The sequence below is a fragment of the Somniosus microcephalus genome, unplaced genomic scaffold, assembly GCF_052327205.1.
Source record: "Somniosus microcephalus isolate GS21.2 unplaced genomic scaffold, FLI_Smic_1.0 unresolved_chr2, whole genome shotgun sequence".
In the NCBI taxonomy this organism is placed as follows: Eukaryota; Metazoa; Chordata; class Chondrichthyes; order Squaliformes; family Somniosidae; genus Somniosus; species Somniosus microcephalus.
The window spans coordinates 9,242,495-9,256,780 of NW_028225180.1; the positions used below are offsets into that span (position 1 = coordinate 9,242,495).

At 52.7% G+C, this 14,286-nt stretch overlaps 1 protein-coding gene across 1 annotated transcript in view; it reads right to left on the reverse strand.

Moving 5' to 3' along the window:
- Positions 1–10,999, reverse strand: part of LOC147092080 (uncharacterized) — a 93,014-nt gene extending 82,015 nt beyond the window's left edge. Inside the window, exon 1 of the mRNA XM_085975823.1 lies at positions 10,824–10,999. Coding sequence (XP_085831949.1) covers positions 10,824–10,862 — 39 coding nt within the window. The 5' untranslated portion in view covers positions 10,863–10,999. The remainder of the gene's footprint in view (positions 1–10,823) is intronic.
- Between the last annotated feature and the right edge of the window lie 3,287 nt (positions 11,000–14,286).

Consider the following 14,286-nt stretch of genomic DNA (forward strand, 5'->3'; position numbering starts at 1 on the left):
TGTCCCAGAACCTTTCCATATTTTTCATCTCTTGTACGAGACGATCACTCAACTGATCTAATTGTTGTCGTACTTTGACATAAGTTTGCGTCCGAGCTCGGTGTTCTTCCGTCGTGGATGAATCCTTTGCTTGAACAGGCTCAGAATTCTCTGTCAACCTGGAGTTCTGCTCTGCAGCTTTATTCTTCTTGGTACCATAAGTCCTTCTGCATGTCTTCGTTTTCTTTCCCATCGTCAGCAAGTCCCTTTTAGCCTTGTCTTCCATATTCGACTTGGTCTTATCATCATCCATTTCAGAATCTGAGCTAATAGCTTGCACCGAGTCCTCCCTCATTATGGCTTTTAAGTAATGCCATTCCATGTCTATTTTCTTAATCCACTCCCGTCCTAGAAGTGGTGGTCCTTCCTCAGGTAATACGTACAAGTTCATTCTTGGGTGTTCTTTACCCCTATCTCTCACCTTGACTCTTATTTTCCCCACGGGGTATATGTTATGCCCCGTGTATGTCTGTAATACGAACTTGGTATTTCTTAAAGGTATGTGAGAGAATAGCCGGTGGTAGTCCCTTCGGTTGATGACTGATAGAGCTGATCCAGTGTCCAGCTCCATTCTTACTTGGACTCCAGCTATTTTTAGTATGACCCAGATGGCCTGTAGATCCGTTTCTTTACCTACATTGTGGATTCTCAGCCTACCCAGCTCCTGGTTGTTTGGGTCTGAGTCTGAATTCTGTTCGTCTGAACTCTTCTCAGCCACCTTGTGTACCTTGTTGTACTTTTCTTGTGGTGGCTTCCTTTGATTATTGGTCTTTTTCCCGGACCGGCATACCTTCGCGATGTGACCCAGTTTGCCACATTTCCTACACTCTTGGTTCTTAAACCAGCATTGATTCTGGTCATGCGTGGTCTTCCCACAACGGTAGCATTTTGTTGTGCTTGAAGTAATTTGGTCCACCCCAAGTGCCGCCGCCTTTAGTTGCATTTCCGCCGTTCCTTTCGCTGCGGCTTCGTGCGATGCAGCTATAAGGACAGCCCTGTCCAGTGTGAGGTCGTTCTCTTCCAGTAGTCGCTTCTGCGTCCCTTCTTTGGACAATCCGCATACGAACTTGTCCCGCAGCGCTTCTTTCAGATTCCCTCCGAACTGGCAGTATTTCGCTAGCCTACGCAGTTCGACCAAGTATTCCGCATTGCTTTCGTCTTTCTTCTGCGTTCTTGCGTAGAATTTGAATCGTTCAGCCAGCATCAGCGGTGTGGGGTTCAAATGGTCCTTCAGCACAGCCACAATCTCTTCGAAGGTCTGATCCGCTGGTTTATTTGGTGCTATTGGATGCTTCAAGAGCCCGTATGTTTTTGCCCCCATCGAGTTTAGCAATGTTATCGCCTTGTCGTCTTCCTCTATTTTGTTGGCTTCGCAATAGATCTCTATGCGTTCCACGTACGTGGCCCAGTCTTCTATTTCCGAATTAAAGTCGTTAATATTCCCTCGCTTAGGCATTTTTCTTCCCTTGGGAGCAGCACCAGTATTTCTTTCAGTATTCTTATTTATTGGTTTGTTTCTAAGATGGCGGTTTTCCCGCGAAATCGGCGGTTTCCCGCTCTTTCCTTCTCTCCCCGCCCACTTCAATGGCGGTATGTCAATCAAGATGGCGGTTTTCCCGCGAAAATGGCGGTTTCCCGCTCTTCCATTCTCGCCCCGCCCCCTTCAATGGCGGTTTCCCGCTTCTGGCGTCTTCTCCGCCTAATGGCGGCTTCCCGCGTTTCTTCCCGGTGGAAGGGGTACGCTTCCCCCACAGCGGACAGGTTCAGCCGCTGGCTGGCTTCCGCACAGCTCCCCTTACTCGGCTATGTCTTTTCCTCCCGCCCGCACGGCCCAACCGGCGCTGGGTACACCCCGTTAACGGAGGACAGTTCAGCCGCTGGACTGGCTCTCGCGCAGTCTCTCTCTCCGTACCCGGCTCTGTCGCTCTCTCACCCGCACGTTCGGTGCTACCGGTCCTGGGTACCCCGTTGGTGGAGAACAGTTCAGCCGCTGGACTGGCTCTCGCGCAGTCTCTCACCCCGTTTTTGGCTGTGTCTCTCACCCACTCCCGCACGTTCGGTTTTGCCGGCTCTGAGTACCCCGTTGGTGGAGAACAGCTCAGCCGCTGGACTGGCTCCTCGCAGTCTCTCTCTCCGCACCCGGCTCTCACCCGCACGGTTCCCGTTCGCCTCCCCAGCCCTCTCGCAGACCGGTGTTTCCCTCCCCGGCTGCGGCTGGGTTTCTCTTCCCGCGCCTACTCGCAGGCTCAGCGCTTCGTGGCTGCGGTCGCTGCCCGGATTGTTCCCGCCGATCGCGGTCCGGCTGTCACCCGACGCCGTTGGACCCGACTTTTGGCCGGCACAGCTCCCCCTCGACCGAGGTCGAGTGCTCTGCCCTTATCCTCCGGATACTTCTACACCTTCCCCTACTCACAGTCTCTTCGGCCACCTTGTTTCTTGCTGGTCAGCTCACTCCGCACCGTGGCAGAAGGGTAGTCAGTGCCTGTTGCTGATACAGCTTTTGTTGTTAGACTTCCTGCTTTCTGTTGTTGCAGCCTCGTGTTTTCTTTTGGTAGCACGACGAGGGCGGTTGTCTCTCTTCGACGCTCTTCGTTGCTTTTGGTAATCTTGCCGCATGGTACGATCGGACTCGTCGCCACTGTAAAGTCTGTGGGTTGTGCAGTTAATAAATACACAGACTTCAGAAGTAACAAACAAAACAGGTCTTTACTATTCGAAGGTCCGGGCGAATCTGCCCAATAACTCCTGGCACAACACTTATATACTGGTGTGGTCACTATCGGTATTACAGTATACAGAAGCCAAACAAATAGTGCCACACCTAAAGTAGTTCCCTTAAAGGTGAACGGTTACATTCAATAGTTCCCTTAAAGATAGACGGGTACATACACTACACCCTGTAAATACTGACACACTCCCCGGGAACACCCTGCAAATACTGATACATTCCCCGGGGACCCCTGTAAATACTGACACACTCCCCGGGAACACCCTGTAAATACTGACACACTCCCCGGGAACACCTTGTAAATACTGACACACTCCCCGGGAACACCCTGTAAATACTGACACACTCCCCGGGAACAACCTGTAAATACTGACACACTCCCCGGGGGCGCCCTGTAAATACTGACACACTCCCCGGGGGCGCCCTGTAAATACTGACACACTCCCCGGGAACATCCTGTAAATACTGACACACTCCCCGGGAACACCCTGTAAATACTGACACACTCCCAGGGAACACCCTGTAAATACTGACACACTCCCCGGGAACACCCTGTAAATACTGACACACTCCCCGGGAACACCCTGTAAATACTGACACACTCCCCGGGGACCCCCTGTAAATACTGATACACTCCCCGGAGACCCCCTGTAAATACTGACACACTCCCCGGGGACCCCCTGTAAATACTGACAGACTCCCCGGGAACACCCTGTAAATACTGACACACTCCCCGGGGACACCCTGTAAACACTGACACACTCACAATTCACAATTCACAATTCAAATCGCTTTATTGGCATGATAAGTTACATCTTATGTTGCCAAAGCATCAAAATACATTTATGGTTGAGCACATAAACGCAGTTCTATTCATACAGTGTATAAACAGGTATATCCCTGAGTGTATAAATATACATTCGCATTGTTTATATATATTCTTTTCATAGTTTACTGGTTGTCCCTCTGTTCATGGCAAGCTGTAACATAGTGTGCCGCCAGTGTTACACAGCTTCTCTCCTCTCCCAGTAGGAATGGGAGTTTTTGGTTGTCATTCAGACTTCTGAATTCAGGGCATATTTGTGAGAATTTTTGGTAGAACTTCTCCCTGATGTCCTGATATTTTCCACAGGCTGTGAGGAAGTGCATCTCTGTCTCCACTACTCCCTGACTGCAGTGAGAGCATATCCTGTCTTCTCTTGGTAGCCTGGTCTGCCTGTGTCTGCCTTTTTCGATCGCTAGGCTATGTTCGCTAAGTCTGTACCTTGTCAAGGTTCTTCTCAGTTTGTTATCCTTTACCATGGTCAGGTAATCAGCTATGTTGTATTGTCTGTTTAGGGCCAAGTAGCAATTGAGTTTGCTTTGGGTTTTTGTTGTTTCTGCCCAATATGTCAGATATTTTTCCTTTTGCTTAGCGACGATTGTGTTGGGTCGAATTCTTTGTGTTGCCCTGTCACTGTCCTGGGGCTGGTTATTGTTAGTATTGTTAGTAGTTACTTCACTGAGTCCCAGGACTAGTTGACTGAGGGTATTCTTCTTTATGGTCAGCTCTTGGCATTTCAGGGCGTCGTAGTGATAGCATTGGGGGTTGCTCATTTGTAGGTGATTCCAAAATTTGGTGGCTCTTTTTTGGATAGTGATTATTAATGGATATTGGCCTAGTTCCGCCCTGCATGCATTGTTTACTGTTTTCCTTTGAGTCCGGAGTATACTTTTACAGAATTCTGCATGTAGGATCTCAATTGGGTGTTTGTCCCATTTTGCGAATTCTTGTTGAGTTAGCGGTCCCCATACCTCACTGCCATAGAGTGCAATTGGTTCAATTACTGATTTGAAAATTTTGAGCCAAATGCTAATTGGGATTTCTATTTGGATTGATTTTTTGATGGCATAGAAAGCCCTTCTTGCTGGGGACACCCTGTAAATACTGACACACTCCCCGGGAACCCCCTGTAAATACTGACACACTCCCCGGGAACACCCTGTAAATACTGACACACTCCCCGTGAACACCCTGTAAATACTGACACACTCCCCGGGCCCCCCTGTAAATACTGACACACTCCCCGGGGAACACACTGTAAATACTGACACACTCCCCGGGGACCCCCTGTAAATACTGACACACTCCCCGGGAACACCCTGTAAATACTGACACACTCCCCGGGGACACCCTGTAAATGCTGACACACCCCCCGGGGACACCCTGTAAATACTGACACACTCCCCGGGGACACCCTGTATATACTGACACACTCCCCGGGAACACCCTGTAAATACTGACACACTCCCCGGGGACCCCCTGTAAATACTGACACACTCCCCGGGGACACCCTGTAAATACTGACACACTCCCCAGGAACACCCTGTAAATACTGACACACTCCCCGGGGACACCCTGTAAATACTGACACACTCCCCGGGGACACCCTGTAAATACTGACACACTCCCCGGGGACACCCTGTAAATACTGACACACTCCCCGGGAACACCCTGTAAAAACTGACACACTCCTCGGGAACACCCTGTAAATACTGACACACTCCCCGGGAACACCCTGTAAAAACTGACACACTCCCCGGGAACACCCTGTAAATACTGACACACTCCCCGGGGACACCCTGTAAATACAGACACACTCCCCGGGAACACCCTGTAAATACTGACACACTCCCCGGGAACACCCTGTAAATACTGACACACTCCCCGGGAACACCCTGTAAATACTGACACACTCCCCGGGGACACCTTGTAAATACTGACACACTCCCCGGGGACACCCTGTAAATACTGACACACTCCCCGGGGACACCCTGTAAATACTGACACACTCCCCGGGGACACCCTGTAAATACTGACACACTCCCCGGGAACACCCTGTAAATACTGACACACTCCCCGGGGACACCCTGTAAATACTGACACACTCCCCGGGGACACCCTGTAAATACTGACACACTCCCCGGGGACACCCTGTAAATACTGACACACTCCCCGGGAACACCCTGTAAATACTGACACACTCCCCGGGGACACCCTGTAAATACTGACACACTCCCCGGGGACACCCTGTAAATACTGACACACTCCCCGGGGACACCCTGTAAATACTGACACACTCCCCGGGGACACCTTGTAAATACTGACACACTCCCCGGGGACACCCTGTAAATACTGACACACACCCCAGGGACACCCTGTAAATACTGACACACTCCCTGGGGACACCCTGTAAATACTGACACACTCCCCGGGAACACCCTGTAAATACTGACACACTCCCCGGGAACACCCTGTAAATACTGACACACTCCCCGGGGACACCCTGTAAATACTGACACACACCCCAGGGACACCCTGTAAATACTGACACACTCCCCGGGAACACCCTGTAAATACTGACACACTCCCCGGGGACACCCTGTAAATACTGACACACTCCCTGGGGACACCCTGTAAATACTGACACACTCCCTGGGGACACCCTGTAAATACTGCCACACTCCCCGGGGACACCCTGTAAATACTGACACACTCCCCGGGAACACCCTGTAAATACTGACACACTCCCCGGGAACACCCAGTAAATACTGACACACTCCCCGGGAACACCCTGTAAATACTGACTCACTCCCCGGGGAACCCCTGTTAATACTGACACACTCCCCGGGGACACCCTGTAAATACTGACACACTCCCCGGGAGCACCCTGTAAATACTGACACACTCCCCGGGGACACCATGTTAAGACTGACACACTCCCTGGGGACACCCTGTAAATACTGACACACTCCCCGGGGACACCCTGTAAATACTGACACACTCCCCGGGGACACCCTGTAAATAATGACACACTCCCCGGGAACTCCCTGGAAATACTGACACACTCCCCGGGGACACCCTATAAATACTGACACACTCCCCGGGAACACCCTGTAAATACTGACACACTCCCCGGGGACACCCTGTAAATACTGACACACTCCCCGGGGACACCCTGTAAATACTAACACACTCCCTGGGAACACCCTGTAAATACTGACACAATCCCCGGGGACCCCCTGTAAATACTGACACACTCTCGGAGACCACCTGTAAATACAGACAGAATCCCCAGGAACACCCTGTAAATACTGACACACTCCCTGGGGACCCCCTGTAAATACTGACACGCTCCCCGGGGACACCCTGTAAATACTGACACACTCCCCGGGAACACCCTGTAAATACTGACACACTCCCTGCGGACCCCCTGTAAATACTGACACACTCCCCGGAGACACCCTGTAATTACTGACACACTCCCCGGGAGCACCCTGTAAATACTGACACACTCCCTGCGGACCCCCTGTAAATACAGACACACTGCCCAGAGACACCCTGTAAATACTGACGCACTCCCCGGGGACACCCTGTAAATACTGACACACTCCCTGGGGACACCCTGTAAATACTGACACACTCCCCGGGGACACCCTGTAAATACTGACACACACCCCGGGGACACCCTGTAAATACTGACACACTCCCCGGGGACACCCTGTAAATACTGACACACTCCCCGGGGACCCCTGTAAATACTGACACACTCCCCGGGGACACCCTGTAAATACTGACACACTCCCTGCGGACCCCCTGTAAATACAGACACACTGCCCAGAGACACCCTGTAAATACTGACGCACTCCCCGGGGACACCCTGTAAATACTGACACACTCCCCGGGGACACCCTGTAAATACTGACACACTGCCCTTAACCTTCTCTGCTCTAAGGAGAACAATCGCAGCTTCTCGAATCTCTCCACGTAACTGAAGTCCTTCATCCCTGGTACCATTCTGGTCAATCTCCCCTTAACCTTCTCTGCTCTAAGGAGAACAACTCCAGCTTCTCCAGTCTCTCCACATAACTGAAGTCCCTCATCCCTGGTACCATTCTGGTCAATCTCCCCTTAACCTTCTCTGCTCCAAGGAGAACAACCCCAGCTTCTCCAGTCTCTCCATGTAACTGAAGTCCCTCATCCCCTGGTACCATTACAATAGCAAAATACTGCGGATGCTGGAAATCTGAAATAACAACAGAAAATGCTGGAAATACTCAGCAGGCCAGGCAGCATCAGTGGAGAGAGAAACAGAGTTAACGTTTCAGGTCTGGGACCCTTCATCAGAACTGGAAAAAGCTGGAGATGTAACAGACATTAAGCAGGTGCAGAGACGGGGCAGGGGGAGTGGGGGAAGGAATTGAAAGAATATACTGTGCTTATGTAAGAGGCAGGAAAGATAAAGGGCCAGAAATTCGGGTCGGGGGGTTCCCGCGGGTGCGAGCCCCCGACCTGCCCTTACCTAGCGCGCCGGCCGTTGAGCTGTGGGCCCGCGTGGGATTCCGATCCTGGGCCTGCTCCAACTGCCGGCGCGCAGTGCTTGCGTATCCCAGGGGCGCAGTTAGTTCGAAGCGTCCCCTGGGATCACGTGGGCCATGGAGAGCCAATCGGAGCAGGGAATCTGTATTCATAGATTTGACAGGAAGACCTGTCAAATCTATGAATACAGTTCGGCCCCAAAACAGAACTAAAACTTCAAATACATTTTTTTACATAAAATAACCATATTAAACAATAATTTAAATTTTTGAAAAAATTAATTAACAGGGCTAAAAATAAACCTACCTTTCTTTAAAGTATTTAAAAATAATAAACCTGTGGAAAAAATGTTTTAATTTTAATTAATTCACCACTTACCTTGTTAAAAGCAGGCCTTGCGACTGCTTTTTAATGGCGTAGCTCCTGGAGACTTACCCTCCCGGAGAAACCTGCCCAAAAAAACGGCGCACGCATTCGTCCTGTGAACCCCTTCCTTCAAGGGAATGGAAGTTCCGGTTTCCCGCGCATGCGCAGTGCATGCACGAAACCGGCACTTTCGTTGGGCCTACGCGCGAGTACCCAGCGCGTACTCACCCGTGGGGACCCGAATTTCTGGCCCTAAGTGTTGCAAATGTGGAGATGGCAAAATAATACAGCATGAAAAATACAGGCTGGGATTGTAGTCTGAAATTGTTGAACTCGATGTTGAGTTCGGCAGGCTGTAAAATGCCTAATCGAAAGATGAGGTGCTGTTCCTCGAGCTTATGCTGAGCTTCATTGGAGCAGTGTAAGAGGCCGAGGACAGAGTGGTCAGAGTGGGAGTGAAGCAGAGAATTAAAGTGACAGGCGACCGGAAGCTCGGGGTCACCCTATCGGACTGAACGGAGGTGTTCCGCAAATCGGTCGCCCAACCTGCGTTTGGTCTCCCCAATGTAGAGGAGACCGCATCGTGAGCAGCGAATACAGTATACTAGATTGCAAGAAGTACAAGTAAATCGCTGTTTCACCTGGAAGGGGTGTTTGGGGCCCTGGAAGGTGGGAAGGGAGGAGGTATAAGGGCATGTGTTGCATCTCCTGCGCTTGCACAGGAAGGTGCCAGGTGAAGGAGCAGGGCTGTTGGTAGTGATTGAGGAGTGGACCAGGGTGTCGCGGAGGGAGCGGTCCCTACGGAATGCTGAAAGGGGAGGTGAGGGGAAGATGTGTTTGGTGGTGGGATCATGTTGGAGGTGATGGAAATGGCGGAGGATGATCCGTTGAATGTGGAGGTTGGTGGGGTGAAAGGTGACTGTATCGGTGCCGTTTCCTGCTCTCGCCCTGAACTAGATAATTTCATTCAATTTACTTCCAATTTCCACCATTCCCTCACCTTCACATGGTCCATCTCCGACTCTGCCCTTCCCTTCCTCGACTTCTCCGTCTCCATTTCAGGCGATCGGCTTTCGACAAACATCCACTACAAGCCCACTGACTCCCACAGCTACCTGGACTACACTTCCTCCCACCCCGCTTCCTGTAAGGACTCTATTCCATTCTCCCAGTTTCTCCGTCTCCGCCGCGTCTGTTCTGACGATGCCACTTTCCATACCAGTGCTTCCGACATGTCTTCCTCTTTCCTCAACTGAGGATTCCCCTCTACCGTGGTTGACACGGCCCTCGACCGTGTCCGTTCTATTTCCCGCACTTCTGCCCTCACCCCTTCCCCTCCCTCCCAGGACCACGATAGGGTTCCCCTTGTCCTCACCTTTCACCCCACCAGCCTCCACATTCAACGGATCATCCTCCGCCATTTCCGCTACCTCCAGCGTGATCTCACCACCAAATGCATCTTCCCCTCACCTCCCAGCATTCCGAAGGGACCGCTCCCTCCGCGACACCCTGGTCCACTCCTCAATCACCCCCAACAGCCCCTCCCCTTCCCATGGCACCTTCCCGTGCAAGCGCAGGAGATGCAACACCTGCCATTTTACCTCCCCCCTTCCCACTGTCCAGGGCCCCAAACACCCCTTCCAGGTGAAACAGCGATTTACTTGTACTTCCTGCAATCTAGTATACTGTATTCGCTGCTCACGATGCGGTCTCCTCTACATTGGGGAGACCAAACGCAGATTGGGTGACCGCTTTGTGGAACACCTCCGTTCAGTCCGTACGGGTGACCCTGAGCTTCCGGTCGCCTGTCACTTTAATTCACCGCTTCACTCCCGCTCTGATCTCTCTGCCCTCGGGCTATTGCACTGTTCCAATGAAGCTCAACGTAAGCTCGAGGAACAGCACCTCATCTTTCGATTGGGCACTTTGCAGCCTTCTGGACTCAACATTGAGTTCAACAATTTCAGATAATTATCCCTGCCCCCATTTTTCATGCGGTATGATTTTGCCATTCCCATTTGCAACATTTTGTCTTTCCTGCCTCTTACATAAGCACAGGATGTAGCTTTAATTATTTCCTCCCTTCCCCCACACTCCCCGCCCCCGCCGTCTCTGCACCTGCGAATATCTGTTACATCTCCAGCTTTTTCCAGTTCTGAGGGAGGGTCCCAGACCTGAAACGTTAACTCTGTTTCTCTCTCCACGGATGCTGCCTGGCCTGCTGAGTGTTTCCAGCATTTTCTGTTGTTATCCCTGGTCAATCTCCCCTTAACCCTCTCTGCTCCAAGGAGAACAATCCCAGTTTCTCTGAGTCCTCGCCCCTTAACTCACCGGCGCTCGCTCTGTCCTCGTTGGCTCTGGAGACGACATGGAACCCACTGGCGATGCCCACTGTAGTCGATCAGCATTCGAAAAGCCTGCGGCTCACGGCAGGTCCTGTCCGAGCAGCAGCGAGTGTGAGGGGGAACTGAACTTTCCTGGAGCAGATGTTTCGGTGCACAATCACTCCCAGGTCAGTCACGCTTCAGAAAAAGCCAATAAACAAGCTGTGTGCGCGCAATTAATTGCCGCTTGTTATTGCGATGCACAGCTGAGAGGCCTGGAGCTGTTTACCCAGGTCGGGACTCGATGTCAGAGCAAAAACAACATCACCGAGGGAGCACTGATCACCGGAGTTCGAGAGAACTCCCGGGAGATGCACAACACCACCCACAACCTGGACTGCTGCACTGTCGGAGGGGCAGTACTGAGGGAACGCCGCACTGTCAGAGGGGCAGTAATGAGGGAGCGCTGCACTGTCGTAGGGGCAGTACTGAGGGAGCACTGCACTGTCAGAGGGGCAGTAATGAGGGAGCGCTGCACTGTCGTAGGGGCAGTACTGAGGGAGCACTGCACTGTCAGAGGGGCAGTACTGAGGGAGCGCTACACTGTCGAAGGGGCAGTACTGAGGGAGCGCCGCACTGTCAGAGGGGCAGTAATGAGGGAGCGCTGCACTGTCGTAGGGGCAGTACTGAGGGAGCACTGCACTGTAGGAGGGGCAGTATTGAGGGAGCGCCGCACTGTAGGAGGGGCAGTACTGAGGGAGCGCTGCACTGTCGGAGAGGCAGTACTGAGGGAGAGCAGCACTGTAGGAGGGGCAGTACTGAGGGAGCGCTGCACTGTCGGAGAGGCAGTATTGAGGGAGCGCCGCACTGTAGGAGGGGCAGTACTGAGGGAGCGCTGCACTGTCGGAGAGGCAGTACTGAGCGAGTGCTCCACTGTCCGAGGGACAGTATTGAGGGAGCGCTGCACTGTCGGAGGAGGCATTACTGAGGGAGCGCTGCACTGTCGTAGGGGCAGTACTGAGGGAGCGCCGCACTGTAGGAGGGGCAGTACTGAGGGAGCGCTGCACTGTCGGAGAGGCAGTACTGAGCGAGTGCTCCACTGTCCGAGGGACAGTATTGAGGGAGCGCCGCTCTGTCGGAGGAGGAGGCAGTACAGAGGGAGCGCTGCATTGTCCAGGGGCAGTACTGAGGGAGCGCAGCACTGTCGGAGGGGCAGTACTGTAGTGTATGTACCTTTAAGAGGGAGAACTACTTTTTACAGCTCCTGTATCCTGCAGTACCGGCAGTGACCACACCTGTATATAAGCCCTGAGTGGTGCTCTGTACAGTCAGTTACAGTTTGAACTTCATCCAGTAAACACCTGTTGATCGTTCCCTGCAGTCTTTGTCTGATTATTGAAGGACACAACATTAAGATACCCGGATCTAACAAGTACTGAAGAAGCGCTGCACTGTCGGAGGGGCTGTACTGAGGGAGCGCTGCACTGTCGGAGGGGCAGTACTGAGGGAGCGCTGCACTGTCGGAGGGGCAGTGCTGAGGGAGCGCTGCACTGTCGGAGGGGCAGTGCTGAGGGAGCGCTGCACTGTTGGAGGGGCAGTACTGAGGGGGCGCCGCACTGTCGGAGGGGCAGTACTGAGGGAGAGCTGCACTGTTGGAGGGGCAGTACTCAGGGAGCGCTGCACTGTCGGAGGGGCAGTACTGAGGGAGCGCCGCACTGTCAGAGGGGCAGTACTGAGGGAGCACCGCACTGTCAGAGGGGCAGTACTGAGGGAGCGCTGCACTGTCGTAGGGGCAGTACTGAGGGAGCGCCGCACTGTCGGAGGAGGCATTACTGAGGGAGCACTGCACTGTCGTAGGGGCAGTATTGAGGGAGCGCCGCACTGTAGGAGGGGCAGTACTGAGGGAGTACTGTACTGTCGGAGGGGCAGTATTGAGGGAGCGCTGCACTGTCGGAGGGGCAGTACTGAGGGAGCGCTGCACTGTCGGAGGGGCAGTACTGGGAGAGAGCTGCACTGTGGGCGGGGCAGTACTGAGGGAACGCTGCACTGTCGGAGGGGCAGTACTGAGGGAGTGCTGCACTGTTGGAGGGGCAGTACTGAGGAAGCGCTGCACTGTCAGAGGGGCAGCACTGAGGGAGCACTGCACTGTCGGAGGGGCAGCACTGAGGGAGCGCTGCACTGTCGGAGGAGCAGTACTGAGGGAGCGCTGCACTGTCGGAGGGGCAGTACTGAGGGAGCGCTGCACTGTCGGAGTGGCAGTACTGAGGGAGCGCTGCACTGTCGGAGGGGCAGTACTGAGGGAGTGCTGCACATTCAGAGGGGCAGTACTGAGGGAGTGCTGCACTGTCGGAGGGGCAGTACTGAGGGAGTGCTGCACTGTCGGAGGGTCAGTACTGAGGGAGCGCCGCACTGTCGGAGGAGCAGTACTGAGGAAGCGCTGCACTGTTGGAGCGGCAGTACTCAGGGAGTGCTGCACTGTCGGAGGGGCAGTACTGACGGAGCGCCGCACTGTCGGAGGGGCAGTACTGAGGGAGCGCCGCACTGTCGGAGGGGCAGTACTGAGGGAGCGCTGCACTGTCGGAGGGGCAGTACTGACGGAGCGCCGCACTGTCAGAGGGGCAGTACTGAGGGAGCGCTGCAGTATCGGAGAGGCAGTACTGAGCGAGTGCTCCACTGTCGGAGGGGCAGTCAGAATCAGGGGAATTTATAATGGGGAACAAAGAAATGGCAGACCAATTAAATACATACTGTGGTTCTGTCTTCACAAAGGAGGACACAAATAACCTCCCAGAGATGTCGGGGAACATAGGGTCTAATGAGAGGGAGGAACTGAAAGAAATCAGTATTTGTAGGGAAATGGTGTTAAGGAAATTGACGGGGTTGAAGGCCGATAAATCCCCAGGGCCTGATAATCTACATCCTAGTGTATTTAAGGAAGTGGCCCTAGAAATAGTCAATGCATTGCTGGTCATCTTCCAAAATTCTATAGACTCTGGAACAGTTCCCATGGATTGGAGGGTAGCTAATGTAACTCCACTATTCAGAAAAAGTGGCAGAGTGAAAACGGGGAATTACAGACTGGTAAGCCTAACATCGGTAGTGGGGAAAATGCTGGAGTCCAGTATAAAAGATGTAATAGCAGAGCACTTGGAAAACAGTGACAGGATCGGACAAAGTCAACATGGATTTACAAAAGGTAAATCGTGCTTGACTAATCTACTGGAATTTTTTGAGGATGTAACTGGTAAAATAGATGAGGGAGAACCAGTGGATGTGGTGTATTTGGACTTTCAGAAGGCTTTCGATAAGGTCCCACATAAGAGATTAGCGTGTAAAGTTAAGGCACATGGGATTGGGGGCAAGGTATTGACTTGGATAGAGAACTGGTTGGCAGATAGAAAGCAAAGAGTTGGAATAAACGGGTCGTTTTCCGAGTGGCGGGCAGTGACTAGTGGGGTACCGCAGGGATC